Source organism: Oncorhynchus nerka, linkage group LG9a (genome assembly GCF_034236695.1).
Source record: "Oncorhynchus nerka isolate Pitt River linkage group LG9a, Oner_Uvic_2.0, whole genome shotgun sequence".
NCBI classification, from domain to species: domain Eukaryota; kingdom Metazoa; phylum Chordata; class Actinopteri; order Salmoniformes; family Salmonidae; genus Oncorhynchus; species Oncorhynchus nerka.
The window spans coordinates 20,386,143-20,403,318 of NC_088404.1; the positions used below are offsets into that span (position 1 = coordinate 20,386,143).

At 39.6% G+C, this 17,176-nt stretch overlaps 1 protein-coding gene across 1 annotated transcript in view; it reads left to right on the forward strand.

Annotated features, from left to right (window-relative positions):
• Positions 1-17,176, forward strand: part of LOC115134023 (spondin-1-like) — a 144,295-nt gene that overhangs the window by 94,057 nt on the left and 33,062 nt on the right. The window contains exon 7 of the mRNA XM_029667554.2: positions 2,727-2,791. Coding sequence (XP_029523414.1) covers positions 2,727-2,791 — 65 coding nt within the window. The remainder of the gene's footprint in view (positions 1-2,726; positions 2,792-17,176) is intronic.

Genomic DNA, 17,176 nt, shown 5'->3' on the forward strand with positions numbered 1-17,176 from the left:
ATTCAACAGCCTGATCAACTCTATGCGAAAGAGATGTGTCGTGCTGCATGAGGCAAATGGTGAACATACCAGATACTGACTGGTTTTCTGATCCACGCCCCTACCTTTTTTTAATGTTATTTGTGACCAACAAATAAATGCATATCTGTATTCTCAGTCATGTGAAATCCATAGATTAGGGCCTAATGAATTTATTTCAATTGACTGATTTCCTTATATGAACTGTAACTCAGTAAAATCTTTGAAATTGTTGCATGTTGCGTTTATATTTTTGTTCAGTGTACATACAAGACTGTAGGGAGGACTGGATCACAACAAGGTCTATATGGGCTGTATGCTGTATGGCTCTGCCTCTGAATATTCAGCAAATGTGTTTGGAGTTAACTATTCACAACACACAAACCTCCATGGAGAATGACATGATTTATCCTACTGTGATTCTCATGAATAACAATGCTTCTGTTTAGAGTTAGTTCACATGCAGACATGCAGTTCAACTTATGTGAGTAGATGGACTAACTTGTGTCAGTAGATGGACTAACTTGTGTCAGTAGATGGACTAACTTGTGTCAGTAGATGGACTAACTTATGTCAGTAGATGGACTAACTTATGTCAGTAGATGGACTAATTTATGTCAGTAGATGGACTAACTTATGTCAGTAGATGGACTAACTTATGTCAGTAGATGGACTAACTTATGTCAGTAGATGGACTAACTTATGTCAGTAGATGGACTAACTTGTGTCAGTAGATGGACTAACTTATGTCAGTAGATGGACTAACTTATGTCAGTAGATGGACTAACTTATGTCAGTAGATGGACTAACTTATGTCAGTAGATGGACTAACTTATGTCAGTAGATGGACTAACTTATGTCAGTAGATGGACTAACTTATGTGAGTAGATGGACTAACTTATGTCAGTAGATGGACTAACTTATGTCAGTAGATGGACTAACTTACGTCAGTAGATGGACTAACTTATGTGAGTAGATGGACTAACTTGTGTCAGTAGATGGACTAATTTATGTCAGTAGATGGACTAACTTATGTCAGTAGATGGACTAACTTATGTCAGTAGATGGACTAACTTATGTGAGTAGATGGACTAACTTATGTCAGTAGATGGACTAACTTATGTCAGTAGATGGACTAACTTATGTCAGTAGATGGACTAACTTATGTCAGTAGATGGACTAACTTATGTGAGTAGATGGACTAACTTATGTCAGTAGATGGACTAACTTATGTCAGTAGATGGACTAACTTATGTCAGTAGATGGACTAACTTACGTCAGTAGATGGACTAACTTATGTGAGTAGATGGACTAACTTGTGTCAGTAGATGGACTAATTTGTCAGTAGATGGACTAACTTATGTCAGTAGATGGACTAACTTATGTCAGTAGATGGACTAACTTATGTGAGTAGATGGACTAACTTATGTCAGTAGATGGACTAACTTATGTCAGTAGATGGACTAACTTATGTCAGTAGATGGACTAACTTATGTCAGTAGATGGACTAACTTATGTGAGTAGATGGACTAACTTATGTCAGTAGATGGACTAACTTATGTCAGTAGATGGACTAACTTATGTCAGTAGATGGACTAACTTATGTGAGTAGATGGACTAACTTATGTCAGTAGATGGACTAACATATGTCAGTAGATATGGACTCCCTTAGTCCTCAGGATGTGCAAAAAAATCCTCTTCAAGGTGGTTCTGTGAAGTAGAGACACCCGAGAACAGAAAATCAGGCCAGACAGACAGATGATTATCCTCCCCACCAAGAGACATACAGTTCACATCATCATGATAGACAGCCAGACTGTAGTGTAGAAGGACGGTGACAAACATAAATCACCAGCTTTTTGCTGGTATGAGACCATGACTATTCTCGCAACACTCACTTATTGAGGAAAAATACTTTGAGCTTTAAATGAAGGCTGTGGGTCTCTTGAGTGTGGCCCAAAACTAGAGAGCTTGAAGAAGTAATTCAGAGGGCAAAAGCTGGTCAGCCCTGAGGTGCTCTGAGTAGAAATGGGAGACAGGCTTGTTTTCTATAGTAAGCCCCAAAAGAGAAGACTTTCAGGGTGATTGTGGAACCATCAGTCAACCATGAAAAAAGCATTTTTTACAAGCCTGTGGGCCGCGTCCCAAAAAGAGGCTGAGTGTTGCTGTCCCAGAAGGGCACACTCCACTAGTGAGCTAGAAGTGGTTAGATCTTTTCAAAGTAAAAGAGTGTGTCTCATATCTAAACCTGTTTCTGTTTACGAAACGGTACAGTGTGTGTGTGTGTGTGTGTCTGCTCTGAAATGTGTGAGAACTGAACAAATCTCTACTGTGCTGTTTTTCCTTTTTTTCATGTCAGACACCAAACTGTCTCATAACGCTACAACAATTCCTACTTAGTTCGACATCAAAGGGGTCTGTTTGCTACTGGCCCTTTAATTTTTCAGCAGGAGGTGACAATGCTGCCATGGTAACACACTGCTCCCCCAGACTGGGTGTGATTCACAGTAGTTATCCTCTTGTGGAAAAACAGCCATTATAAAATAGCAGACACTTCTGGTCCCAAGATGCCCATTTTCACAGCTCTCAACTTTGTAAAGTTTTTACATTTCAAAATAAAGAGAGGAATGAACACTGTTTAGTATCTTTCGATGTTTTCCAGATTGTTTCTCTTATTTTACAAAAATAATGTATCTCTCTCTCCACAGGGTGATGAAGTTCTGACTGTTATCAAAACCAAGGCGCAGTGGCCAGCATGGCAGCCCCTGAACGTGTGAGTACACAGTGATGTACAAGAGTACCCTCACCTTTCACAGGTTTATAATGTTAATTGTCTTTCAAAAAATATATACTTGTAGAGATGTTCATTTGGATAACCATTAATTGAGAATGTAGATGTGAACAGAATATCTCATTCTACTAGGCTTCCTCCCAGCTGCCCACTGCACTGAGGCTAGGTAACACGGTCACCACCAATAAATCCGCGATAATCGAAAACTTCAACAAGCATTTCTCAACGGCTGGCCATGCCTTCCTCCTGGCTACTCCAACCTCGGCCAACAGATCCGCTCCCCCCTCAGCTACTCGCCCAAGCCTCCCCAGCTTCTCCTTTACCCAAATCCAGATAGCAGATGTTCTGAAAGAGCTACAAAACCTGGACCCGTACAAATCAGCTGGTCTTGACAATCTGGACCCTCTATTTCTGACTATCCGCCGCCATTGTCGCAACCCCTATTACCAGCCTGTTCAACCTCTCTTTCATATCGTCTGAGATCCCCAAGGATTGGAAAGCTGCCGCAGTCATCCCCCTCTTCAAAGGGGGAGACACCCTGGACCCAAACTGTTACAGACCTATATCCATCCTGCCCTGCCTATCTAAGGTCTTCGAAAGCCAAGTCAACAAACAGATCACTGACCATCTCGAATCCCACCGTACCTTCTCCGCTGTGCAATCTGGTTTCCGAGCCAGTCACGGGTGCACCTCAGCCACGCTCAAGGTACTAAACGATATCATAACCGCCATCGATAAAAGACAGTACTGTGCAGCCGTCTTCATCGACCTGGCCAAGGCTTTCGACTGTCAATCACCATATTCTTATCGGCAGACTCAGTAGCCTCGTTTTTTCTAATGACTGCCTTGCCTGGTTCACCAACTACTTTGCAGAGTTCAGTGTGTCAAATCGGAGGGCATGTTGTCCGGTCCTCTGGCAGTCTCTATGGGGGTGCCACAGGGTTCAATTCTCGGGCCGACTCTTTTCTCTATATATCAATGATGTTGCTCTTGCTGCGGGCGATTCCCTGATCCACCTCTACGCAGACGACACTATTCTGTATACTTCTGGCCCTTCCTTGGACACTGTGCTATCTAACCTCCAAACGAGCTTCAATGCCATGCAACACTCCTTCCGTGGCCTCAAACTGCTCTTAAACGCTAGTAAAACCAAATGCATACTTTTCAACCGTTCGCTGCCTGCACCCGCACGCCCGACTAGCATCACCACCCTGGATGGTTCCGACCTAGAATATGTGGACATCTATAAGTACCTAGGTGTCTGGCTAGACTGTAAACTCTCCTTCCAGACTCATATCAAACATCTCCAATCTAAAATCAAATCTAGAGTCGGCTTTCTATTCCGCAACAAAGCCTCCTTCACTCACGCTGCCAAACTTACCCTAGTAAAACTGACTATCCTACTGATCCTCGACTTCGGTGATATCATCTACAAAATAGCTTCCAATACTCTACTCAGCAAACTGGTTGCAGTTTATCACAGTGCCATCCGTTTTGTTAATAAAGCACCTTATACCACCCACCACTGCGACCTGTATGCTCTAGTCGGCTGGCCCTCGCTACATATTCGTCGACAGACCCACTGGCTCCAGGTCATCTACAAGTCCATGCTAGGTAAAGCTCCGCCTTATCTCAGTTCACTGGTCACGATGGCAACACCCACCCGTAGCACGCGCTCCACCAGGTGTATCTCACTGATCATCCCTAAAGCAAACACCTCCTTTGGCCGCCTTTCCTTACAGTTCTCTGCTGCCTGTGACTGGAACGAATTGCAAAAATCGCTGAAGTTGGAGACTTTTATCTCCCTCACCAACTTTAAACGTCTGCTATCTGAGCAGCTAACCGATCGCTGCAGCTGTACATAGTCCATCGGTAAATAGCCCACCCAATTGACCCACCTCATCCCCATACTGTTTTTATTTATTTACTTTTCTGCTCTTTTGCACACCAGTATCTCTACCTGTACATGACCATCTGATCATTTATCACTCCAGTGTTAATCTGCTAAATTGTAATTATTTGCCTACCTCCTCATGCCTTTTGCACACAATGTATATAGACTCTTTAAAAAAAAATTATACTGTGTTATTGACTTGTTTATTGTTTACTCCATGTGTAACTCTGTGTTGTTGTCTGTTCATGCTGCTATGCTTTATCTCGGCCAGGTCGCAGTTGTAAATGAGAACTTGTTCTCAACTAGCCTACCTGGTTAAATAAAGGTGTTCTCAACTAGCCTAACTGGTTAAATAAAGGTGTTCTCAACTAGCCTACCTGGTTAAATAAAGGTGTTCTCAACTAGCCCAACTGGTTAAATAAAGGTGTTCTCAACTAGCCTACCTGGTTAAATAAAGGTGTTCTCAACTAGCCTAGCTGGTTAAATAAAGGTGTTCTCAACTAGCCTACCTGGTTAAATAAAGGTGTTCTCAACTAGCCTAACTGGTTAAATAAAGGTGTTCTCAACTAGCCTACCTGGTTAAATAAAGGTGTTCTCAACTAGCCTCCCTGGTTAAATAAAGGTGTTCTCAACTAGCCTACCTGGTTAAATAAAGGTGTTCTCAACTAGCCTAACTGGTTAAATAAAGGTGTTCTCAACTAGCCTAGCTGGTTAAATAAAGGTGTTCTCAACTAGCCTAACTGGTTAAATAAAGGTGTTCTCAACTAGCCTAGCTGGTTAAATAAAGGTGTTCTCAACTAGCCTACCTGGTTAAATAAAGGTGTTCTCTACTAGCCTAACTGGTTAAATAAAGGTGTTCTCTACTAGCCTACCTGGTTAAATAAAGGTGTTCTCAACTAGCCTACCTGGTTAAATAAAGGTGTTCTCAACTAGCCTAACTGGTTAAATAAAGGTGTTCTCAACTAGCCTAGCTGGTTAAATAAAGGTGTTCTCAACTAGCCTAACTGGTTAAATAAAGGTGTTCTCAACTAGCCTAGCTGGTTAAATAAAGGTGTTCTCAACTAGCCTAACTGGTTAAATAAAGGTGTTCTCTACTAGCCTAACTGGTTAAATAAAGGTGTTCTCAACTAGCCTAACTGGTTAAATAAAGGTGTTCTCAACTAGCCTAACTGGTTAAATAAAGGTGTTCTCAACTAGCCTAGCTGGTTAAATAAAGGTGTTCTCAACTAGCCTACCTGGTTAAATAAAGGTGTTCTCTACTAGCCTAACTGGTTAAATAAAGGTGTTCTCTACTAGCCTAACTGGTTAAATAAAGGTGTTCTCAACTAGCCTACCTGGTTAAATAAAGGTGTTCTCAACTAGCCTAACTGGTTAAATAAAGGTGTTCTCAACTAGCCTAGCTGGTTAAATAAAGGTGTTCTCAACTAGCCTAACTGGTTAAATAAAGGTGTTCTCAACTAGCCTAGCTGGTTAAATAAAGGTGTTCTCAACTAGCCTACCTGGTTAAATAAAGGTGTTCTCTACTAGCCTAACTGGTTAAATAAAGGTGTTCTCAACTAGCCTAACTGGTTAAATAAAGGTGTTCTCAACTAGCCTAACTGGTTAAATAAAGGTGTTCTCAACTAGCCTAGCTGGTTAAATAAAGGTGTTCTCAACTAGCCTAGCTGGTTAAATAAAGGTGTTCTCTACTAGCCTAACTGGTTAAATAAAGGTGTTCTCAACTAGCCTAGCTGGTTAAATAAAGGTGTTCTCAACTAGCCTACCTGGTTAAATAAAGGTGTTCTCAACTAGCCTAGCTGGTTAAATAAAGGTGTTCTCAACTAGCCTAGCTGGTTAAATAAAGGTGTTCTCAACTAGCCTAGCTGGTTAAATAAAGGTGTTCTCAACTATCCTACCTGGTTAAATAAAGGTGTTCTCTACTAGCCTAACTGGTTAAATAAAGGTGTTCTCAACTAGCCTACCTGGTTAAATAAAGGTGTTCTCAACTAGCCTAACTGGTTAAATAAAGGTGTTCTCAACTAGCCTAGCTGGTTAAATAAAGGTGTTCTCAACTAGCCTAACTGGTTAAATAAAGGTGTTCTCAACTAGCCTAGCTGGTTAAATAAAGGTGTTCTCAACTAGCCTACCTGGTTAAATAAAGGTGTTCTCTACTAGCCTAACTGGTTAAATAAAGGTGTTCTCTACTAGCCTAACTGGTTAAATAAAGGTGTTCTCAACTAGCCTACCTGGTTAAATAAAGGTGTTCTCAACTAGCCTAACTGGTTAAATAAAGGTGTTCTCAACTAGCCTAGCTGGTTAAATAAAGGTGTTCTCAACTAGCCTAACTGGTTAAATAAAGGTGTTCTCAACTAGCCTAGCTGGTTAAATAAAGGTGTTCTCAACTAGCCTACCTGGTTAAATAAAGGTGTTCTCTACTAGCCTAACTGGTTAAATAAAGGTGTTCTCAACTAGCCTAACTGGTTAAATAAAGGTGTTCTCAACTAGCCTAGCTGGTTAAATAAAGGTGTTCTCAACTAGCCTACCTGGTTAAATAAAGGTGTTCTCAACTAGCCTAGCTGGTTAAATAAAGGTGTTCTCAACTAGCCTAGCTGGTTAAATAAAGGTGTTCTCAACTAGCCTAACTGGTTAAATAAAGGTGTTCTCAACTAGCCTACCTGGTTAAATAAAGGTGTTCTCAACTAGCCTAGCTGGTTAAATAAAGGTGTTCTCAACTAGCCTAACTGGTTAAATAAAGGTGTTCTCAACTAGCCTACCTGGTTAAATAAAGGTGTTCTCAACTAGCCTAGCTGGTTAAATAAAGGTGTTCTCAGCCTACTAGCCTACCTGGTTAAATAAAGGTGTTCTCTACTAGCCTAACTGGTTAAATAAAGGTGTTCTCTACTAGCCTAACTGGTTAAATAACTGGTTAAATAAAGGTGTTCTCTACTAGCCTAACTGGTTAAATAAAGGTGTTCTCAACTAGCCTAGCTGGTTAAATAAAGGTGTTCTCAACTAGCCTAGCTGGTTAAATAAAGGTGTTCTCAACTAGCCTACCTGGTTAAATAAAGGTGTTCTCAACTAGCCTACCTGGTTAAATAAAGGTGTTCTCTACTAGCCTAACTGGTTAAATAAAGGTGTTCTCTACTAGCCTAACTGGTTAAATAAAGGTGTTCTCAACTAGCCTACCTGGTTAAATAAAGGTGTTCTCTACTAGCCTACCTGGTTAAATAAAGGTGTTCTCAACTAGCCTACCTGGTTAAATAAAGGTGTTCTCTACTAGCCTAACTGGTTAAATAAAGGTGTTCTCAACTAGCCTACCTGGTTAAATAAAGGTGTTCTCTACTAGCCTAACTGGTTAAATAAGGTGTTCTCAACTAGCCTACCTGGTTAAATAAGGTGTTCTCTACTAGCCTAACTGGTTAAATAAGGTGTTCTCTACTAGCCTAACTGGTTAAATAGAGGTGTTCTCAACTAGCCTACCTGGTTAAATAAAGGTGTTCTCAACTAGCCTAGCTGGTTAAATAAAGGTGTTCTCAACTAGCCTAGCTGGTTAAATAAAGGTGTTCTCTACTAGCCTACCTGGTTAAATAAAGGTGTTCTCTACTAGCCTAACTGGTCAAATAAAGGTGTTCTCTACTAGCCTAACTGGTTAAATAAAGGTGTTCTCTACTAGCCTAGCTGGTTAAATAAAGGTGTTCTCAACTAGCCTAACTGGTTAAATAAAGGTGTTCTCTACTAGCCTAACTGGTTAAATAAAGGTGTTCTCTACTAGCCTAACTGGTTAAATAAAGGTGTTCTCAACTAGCCTACCTGGTTAAATAAAGGTGTTCTCAACTAGCCTAGCTGGTTAAATAAAGGTGTTCTCAACTAGCCTATCTGGTTAAATAAAGGTGTTCTCTACTAGCCTAGCTGGTTAAATAAAGGTGTTCTCAACTAGCCTAGCTGGTTAAATAAAGGTGTTCTCTACTAGCCTAACTGGTTAAATAAAGGTGTTCTCAACTAGCCTAGCTGGTTAAATAAAGGTGTTCTCAACTAGCCTACCTGGTTAAATAAAGGTGTTCTCAACTAGCCTAGCTGGTTAAATAAAGGTGTTCTCAACTAGCCTAGCTGGTTAAATAAAGGTGTTCTCAACTAGCCTAGCTGGTTAAATAAAGGTGTTCTCAACTAGCCTAACTGGTTAAATAAAGGTGTTCTCAACTAGCCTAGCTGGTTAAATAAAGGTGTTCTCAACTAGCCTAGCTGGTTAAATAAAGGTGTTCTCAACTAGCCTAACTGGTTAAATAAAGGTGTTCTCAACTAGCCTAGCTGGTTAAATAAAGGTGTTCTCAACTAGCCTAACTGGTTAAATAAAGGTGTTCTCAACTAGCCTAACTGGTTAAATAAAGGTGTTCTCAACTAGCCTACCTGGTTAAATAAAGGTGTTCTCAACTAGCCTACCTGGTTAAATAAAGGTGTTCTCAACTAGCCTACCTGGTTAAATAAAGGTGTTCTCAACTAGCCTAGCTGGTTAAATAAAGGTGTTCTCAACTAGCCTAGCTGGTTAAATAAATGTGTTCTCAACTAGCCTAACTGGTTAAATAAAGGTGTTCTCAACTAGCCTAACTGTTTAAATAAAGGTGTTCTCAACTAGCCTAACTGGTTAAATAAAGGTGTTCTCAACTAGCCTAGCTGGTTAAATAAAGGTGTTCTCAACTAGCCTAACTGGTTAAATAAAGGTGTTCTCAACTAGCCTAACTGGTTAAATAAAGGTGTTCTCAACTAGCCTACCTGGTTAAATAAAGGTGTTCTCAACTAGCCTACCTGGTTAAATAAAGGTGTTCTCAACTAGCCTACCTGGTTAAATAAAGGTGTTCTCAACTAGCCTAGCTGGTTAAATAAAGGTGTTCTCAACTAGCCTAGCTGGTTAAATAAAGGTGTTCTCAACTAGCCTAGCTGGTTAAATAAAGGTGTTCTCAACTAGCCTAACTGGTTAAATAAAGGTGTTCTCAACTAGCCTAGCTGGTTAAATAAAGGTGTTCTCAACTAGCCTAGCTGGTTAAATAAAAGGTGTTCTCAACTAGCCTAACTGGTTAAATAAAGGTGTTCTCAACTAGCCTAGCTGGTTAAATAAAGGTGTTCTCAACTAGCCTAACTGGTTAAATAAAGGTGTTCTCAACTAGCCTAACTGGTTAAATAAAGGTGTTCTCAACTAGCCTACCTGGTTAAATAAAGGTGTTCTCAACTAGCCTACCTGGTTAAATAAAGGTGTTCTCAACTAGCCTACCTGGTTAAATAAAGGTGTTCTCAACTAGCCCTGGCCTGGTTAAATAAAGGTGTTCTCAACTAGCCTAGCTGGTTAAATAAATGTGTTCTCAACTAGCCTAACTGGTTAAATAAAGGTGTTCTCAACTAGCCTAACTGTTTAAATAAAGGTGTTCTCAACTAGCCTAACTGGTTAAATAAAGGTGTTCTCAACTAGCCTAGCTGGTTAAATAAAGGTGTTCTCAACTAGCCTAACTGGTTAAATAAAGGTGTTCTCAACTAGCCTAACTGGTTAAATAAAGGTGTTCTCAACTAGCCTACCTGGTTAAATAAAGGTGTTCTCAACTAGCCTACCTGGTTAAATAAAGGTGTTCTCAACTAGCCTAGCTGGTTAAATAAAGGTGTTCTCAACTAGCCTAGCTGGTTAAATAAAGGTGTTCTCAACTAGCCTGAGCTGGTTAAATAAAGGTGTTCTCAACTAGCCTAACTGGTTAAATAAAGGTGTTCTCAACTAGCCTAGCTGGTTAAATAAGGTGTTCTCAACTAGCCTACCTGGTTAAATAAAGGTGTTCTCAACTAGCCTAGCTGGTTAAATAAAGAGTGTTCTCAACTAGCCTAGCTGGTTAAATAAGGTGTTCTCAACTAGCCTAACTGGTTAAATAAAGTGTTCTCAACTAGCCTACCTGGTTAAATAAAGGTGTTCTCAACTAGCCTAGCTGGTTAAATAAAGGTGTTCTCAACTAGCCTAACTGGTTAAATAAAGGTGTTCTCAACTAGCCTACCTGGTTAAATAAAGGTGTTCTCAACTAGCCTACCTGGTTAAATAAAGGTGTTCTCAACTAGCCTACCTGGTTAAATAAAGGTGTTCTCTACTAGCCTAACTGGTTAAATAAAGGTGTTCTCTACTATCCTAACTGGTTAAATAAAGGTGTTCTCTACTAGCCTAACTGGTTAAATAAAGGTGTTCTCTACTAGCCTAACTGGTTAAATAAAGGTGTTCTCAACTAGCCTAGCTGGTTAAATAAAGGTGTTCTCAACTAGCCTAGCTGGTTAAATAAAGGTGTTCTCAACTAGCCTACCTGGTTAAATAAAGGTGTTCTCAACTAGCCTAACTGGTTAAATAAAGGTGTTCTCTACTAGCCTAACTGGTTAAATAAAGGTGTTCTCTACTAGCCTAACTGGTTAAATAAAGGTGTTCTCTACTAGCCTAACTGGTTAAATAAGGTGTTCTCAACTAGCCTAGCTGGTTAAATAAGGTGTTCTCTACTAGCCTAACTGGTTAAATAAAGGTGTTCTCTACTAGCCTACCTGGTTAAATAAAGGTGTTCTCTACTAGCCTAACTGGTTAAATAAAGGTGTTCTCTACTAGCCTAACTGGTTAAATAAAGGTGTTCTCAACTAGCCTAGCTGGTTAAATAAAGGTGTTCTCAACTAGCCTACCTGGTTAAATAAAGGTGTTCTCTACTAGCCTAACTGGTTAAATAAAGGTGTTCTCAACTAGCCTAGCTGGTTAAATAAAGGTGTTCTCTACTAGCCTAACTGGTTAAATAAAGGTGTTCTCTACTAGCCTACCTGGTTAAATAAAGGTGTTCTCTACTAGCCTAACTGGTTAAATAAAGGTGTTCTCTACTAGCCTAACTGGTTAAATAAAGGTGTTCTCTACTAGCCTAACTGGTTAAATAAAGGTGTTCTCAACTAGCCTAGCTGGTTAAATAAAGGTGTTCTCTACTAGCCTAACTGGTTAAATAAAGGTGTTCTCTACTAGCCTAACTGGTTAAATAAAGGTGTTCTCAACTAGCCTAACTGGTTAAATAAAGGTGTTCTCAACTAGCCTAGCTGGTTAAATAAAGGTGTTCTCAACTAGCCTACCTGGTTAAATAAAGGTGTTCTCTACTAGCCTAACTGGTTAAATAAAGGTGTTCTCTACTAGCCTAACTGGTTAAATAAAGGTGTTCTCTACTAGCCTAACTGGTTAAATAAAGGTGTTCTCAACTAGCCTAGCTGGTTAAATAAAGGTGTTCTCTACTAGCCTAACTGGTTAAATAAAGGTGTTCTCAACTAGCCTACCTGGTTAAATAAAGGTGTTCTCAACTAGCCTACCTGGTTAAATAAAGGTGTTCTCTACTAGCCTAACTGGTTAAATAAAGGTGTTCTCTACTAGCCTAACTGGTTAAATAAAGGTGTTCTCAACTAGCCTACCTGGTTAAATAAAGGTGTTCTCTACTAGCCTACCTGGTTAAATAAAGGTGTTCTCAACTAGCCTACCTGGTTAAATAAAGGTGTTCTCTACTAGCCTAACTGGTTAAATAAAGGTGTTCTCAACTAGCCTACCTGGTTAAATAAAGGTGTTCTCAACAAGCCTACCTGGTTAAATAAAGGTGTTCTCTACTAGCCTAACTGGTTAAATAAAGGTGTTCTCTACTAGCCTAACTGGTTAAATAAAGGTGTTCTCAACTAGCCTACCTGGTTAAATAAAGGTGTTCTCAACTAGCCTAACTGGTTAAATAAAGGTGTTCTCAACTAGCCTAACTGGTTAAATAAAGGTGTTCTCAACTAGCCTACCTGGTTAAATAAGGTGTTCTCTACTAGCCTACCTGGTTAAATAAAGGTGTTCTCAACTAGCCTATCTGGTTAAATAAAGGTGTTCTCAACTAGCCTACCTGGTTAAATAAAGGTGTTCTCTACTAGACTAACTGGTTAAATAAAGGTGTTCTCTACTAGCCTAACTGGTTAAATAAAGGTGTTCTCTACTAGCCTAACTGGTTAAATAAAGGTGTTCTCTACTAGCCCCTAACTGGTTAAATAAGGTGTTCTCAACTAGCCTAGCTGGTTAAATAAAGGTGTTCTCAACTAGCCTAGCTGGTTAAATAAAGGTGTTCTCAACTAGCCTACCTGGTTAAATAAAGGTGTTCTCTACTAGCCTAACTGGTTAAATAAAGGTGTTCTCTACTAGCCTAACTGGTTAAATAAGGTGTTCTCTACTAGCCTAACTGGTTAAATAAAGGTGTTCTCTACTAGCCTAACTGGTTAAATAAAGGTGTTCTCAACTAGCCTAGCTGGTTAAATAAGGTGTTCTCTACTAGCCTAACTGGTTAAATAAAGGTGTTCTCTACTAGCCTACCTGGTTAAATAAAGGTGTTCTCAACTAGCCTAACTGGTTAAATAAAGGTGTTCTCTACTAGCCTAACTGGTTAAATAAAGGTGTTCTCTACTAGCCTAACTGGTTAAATAAAGGTGTTCTCAACTAGCCTAGCTGGTTAAATAAAGGTGTTCTCTACTAGCCTAACTGGTTAAATAAATGTGTTCTCTACTAGCCTAACTGGTTAAATAAAGGTGTTCTCTACTAGCCTAACTGTTTAAATAAAGGTGTTCTCAACTAGCCTAACTGGTTAAATAAAGGTGTTCTCAACTAGCCTACCTGGTTAAATAAAGGTGTTCTCTACTAGCCTAACTGGTTAAATAAAGGTGTTCTCAACTAGCCTAGCTGGTTAAATAAAGGTGTTCTCTACTAGCCTAACTGGTTAAATAAAGGTGTTCTCTACTAGCCTACCTGGTTAAATAAAGGTGTTCTCTACTAGCCTACCTGGTTAAATAAAGGTGTTCTCTACTAGCCTAACTGGTTAAATAAAGATGTTCTCTACTAGCCTAACTGGTTAAATAAAGGTGTTCTCAACTAGCCTAGCTGGTTAAATAAAGGTGTTCTCTACTAGCCTAACTGGTTAAATAAAGGTGTTCTCTACTAGCCTAACTGGTTAAATAAAGGTGTTCTCTACTAGCCTAACTGGTTAAATAAAGGTGTTCTCAACTAGCCTAGCTGGTTAAATAAAGGTGTTCTCAACTAGCCTACCTGGTTAAATAAAGGTGTTCTCTACTAGCCTAACTGGTTAAATAAAGGTGTTCTCTACTAGCCTAACTGGTTAAATAAAGGTGTTCTCTACTAGCCTAACTGGTTAAATAAAGGTGTTCTCTACTAGCCTAACTGGTTAAATAAAAGGTGTTCTCTACTAGCCTAACTGGTTAAATAAAGGTGTTCTCAACTAGCCTAGCTGGTTAAATAAAGGTGTTCTCTACTAGCCTAACTGGTTAAATAAAGGTGTTCTCAACTAGCCTACCTGGTTAAATAAAGGTGTTCTCAACTAGCCTACCTGGTTAAATAAAGGTGTTCTCTACTAGCCTAACTGGTTAAATAAAGGTGTTCTCTACTAGCCTAACTGGTTAAATAAAGGTGTTCTCAACTAGCCTACCTGGTTAAATAAAGGTGTTCTCTACTAGCCTACCTGGTTAAATAAAGGTGTTCTCAACTAGCCTACCTGGTTAAATAAAGGTGTTCTCTACTAGCCTAACTGGTTAAATAAAGGTGTTCTCAACTAGCCTACCTGGTTAAATAAAGGTGTTCTCTACTAGCCTAACTGGTTAAATAAAGGTGTTCTCAACTAGCCTACCTGGTTAAATAAAGGTGTTCTCTACTAGCCTAACTGGTTAAATAAAGGTGTTCTCTACTAGCCTAACTGGTTAAATAAAGGTGTTCTCAACTAGCCTACCTGGTTAAAAAAAGGTGTTCTCAACTAGCCTAGCTGGTTAAATAAAGGTGTTCTCAACTAGCCTAGCTGGTTAAATAAAGGTGTTCTCTACTAGCCTACCTGGTTAAATAAAGGTGTTCTCTACTAGCCTAACTGGTTAAATAAAGGTGTTCTCTACTAGCCTAACTGGTTAAATAAAGGTGTTCTCTACTAGCCTAGCTGGTTAAATAAAGGTGTTCTCAACTAGCCTAACTGGTTAAATAAAGGTGTTCTCTACTAGCCTAACTGGTTAAATAAAGGTGTTCTCTACTAGCCTAACTGGTTAAATAAAGGTGTTCTCAACTAGCCTACCTTGTTAAATAAAGGTGTTCTCAACTAGCCTAGCTGGTTAAATAAAGGTGTTCTCAACTAGCCTAGCTGGTTAAATAAAGGTGTTCTCTACTAGCCTAGCTGGTTAAATAAAGGTGTTCTCAACTAGCCTAGCTGGTTAAATAAAGGTGTTCTCAACTAGCCTAGCTGGTTAAATAAAGGTGTTCTCTACTAGCCTAGCTGGTTAAATAAAGGTGTTCTCAACTAGCCTAGCTGGTTAAATAAAGGTGTTCTCAACTAGCCTACCTGGTTAAATAAAGGTGTTCTCTACTAGCCTAACTGGTTAAATAAAGGTGTTCTCTACTAGCCTAACTGGTTAAATAAAGGTGTTCTCAACTAGCCTACCTGGTTAAAAAAAGGTGTTCTCAACTAGCCTAGCTGGTTAAATAAAGGTGTTCTCAACTAGCCTAGCTGGTTAAATAAAGGTGTTCTCAACTAGCCTAGCTGGTTAAATAAAGGTGTTCTCTACTAGCCTACCTGGTTAAATAAAGGTGTTCTCTACTAGCCTAACTGGTTAAATAAAGGTGTTCTCTACTAGCCTAACTGGTTAAATAAAGGTGTTCTCTACTAGCCTAGCTGGTTAAATAAAGGTGTTCTCAACTAGCCTAACTGGTTAAATAAAGGTGTTCTCTACTAGCCTAACTGGTTAAATAAAGGTGTTCTCTACTAGCCTAACTGGTTAAATAAAGGTGTTCTCAACTAGCCTACCTTGTTAAATAAAGGTGTTCTCAACTAGCCTAGCTGGTTAAATAAAGGTGTTCTCAACTAGCCTAGCTGGTTAAATAAAGGTGTTCTCTACTAGCCTAGCTGGTTAAATAAAGGTGTTCTCAACTAGCCTAGCTGGTTAAATAAAGGTGTTCTCAACTAGCCTAGCTGGTTAAATAAAGGTGTTCTCAACTAGCCTACCTGGTTAAATAAAGGTGTTCTCTACTAGCCTAGCTGGTTAAATAAAGGTGAAATAAATCAATAACAGGCTAAAGGAGGAGATAACCACCCAGAATTCATTCACCAGCTACATGCTTGGCCTGTGGATGTTTTCTTAAATTCATTAATGATTGTGTACATTTTTCATGAGCTTTTTTGTTTGTGAAAAGAAGGCTCCTGTTTTGATGAGAGATGTGTTCCCTCGGGGTGTTTCTGAGATTAAGGTTAATAGCCTCCCTCCTGCTCCAATATATCAAGATGTTTCATTGACCTATTTTCAAATAAGCCTGTCAATTAAGCCAAGGAATGTTTGCTTTGTTGGAGGAGACATATTCATTGTTGATGTTAAAGGGGGTTGGAAAAACATCAACATTATAGATGTCTCAAATTGAAGGAGATCGTTTAAAAATATTGATGTGCATGTGGAATGTGACAATTCTACACTGAACCAAAATATAAACGCAGCATGCAACAATTTCAACAATTTCAGATTTTACTGAGTTACAGTTCAAATCAGGAAATCAGTCAATTTAAATAAATAAACTAGACCCTAATCTATCGATTTCATACGACTGGGAATACATATATGCATCTGTTGGTAACAGAAACCTTAAAAAAAGGTAGAGGTGTGGATCAGAAAACCAGTCAGTATCTGGTGTGACCACCATTTGCATCATGCAGCGTGACACATCTCCTTCACATAGAGTTGATCAGGCTGTTGATTGTGGCCTGTGGAATGTTGTCCCACTCCTCTTCAAAGGCTGTGTGAAGTTGCTGGATATTGGCGGGAACTGGAACACACTGTCGTACACATCGATCCTGAGCATCCCAAACTTGCTCAATGGGTGACATGTCTGGTGAGTATGCAGGCCATGGAAGAACAAGCACGCAGATGAGCTTCCATGAGACGGTTTCTGACAGATTGTGCAGAAATTCTTTGGTTGTGCAAACCCACAATTTCTTCAGCTGTCCAGGTGGTCTCTGACAATCCCGCAGGTGAGATGTGGTTACACGTGATCTGCGGTTGTGAGGCCGATTGGACGTACTGCCAAATTCTCTATGATGATGTTGGAGGCGGCTTATGGTAGAGAAATTAATATTAGATTCTCTGAAAACAGCTCTGGTGGACATTCCTGCAGTCAGCATGCCAATTGCACGCTCCCTCAAAACTTGAGACATCTGTGGCATTGTGTTATGTGACAAAACTGCACATTTAAGAGTGGCCTATTATTGTCCCAAGCACACGGTGCACCTGTGTGATCAGATTTTTGATATGCAAAACCTGTCAGTTGGATGGATTATCTTGGCAAAGAACAAACCCTCACTAACAAGGATGTAAAGCTTTTTGTCCGTATCTAAAATTTCTGGCACCTTTCTTTTCAGCTCATGTAAAAGAGTTTTGTTGTTAATCACTTAATTATATAATATTTCTCCTTCTAA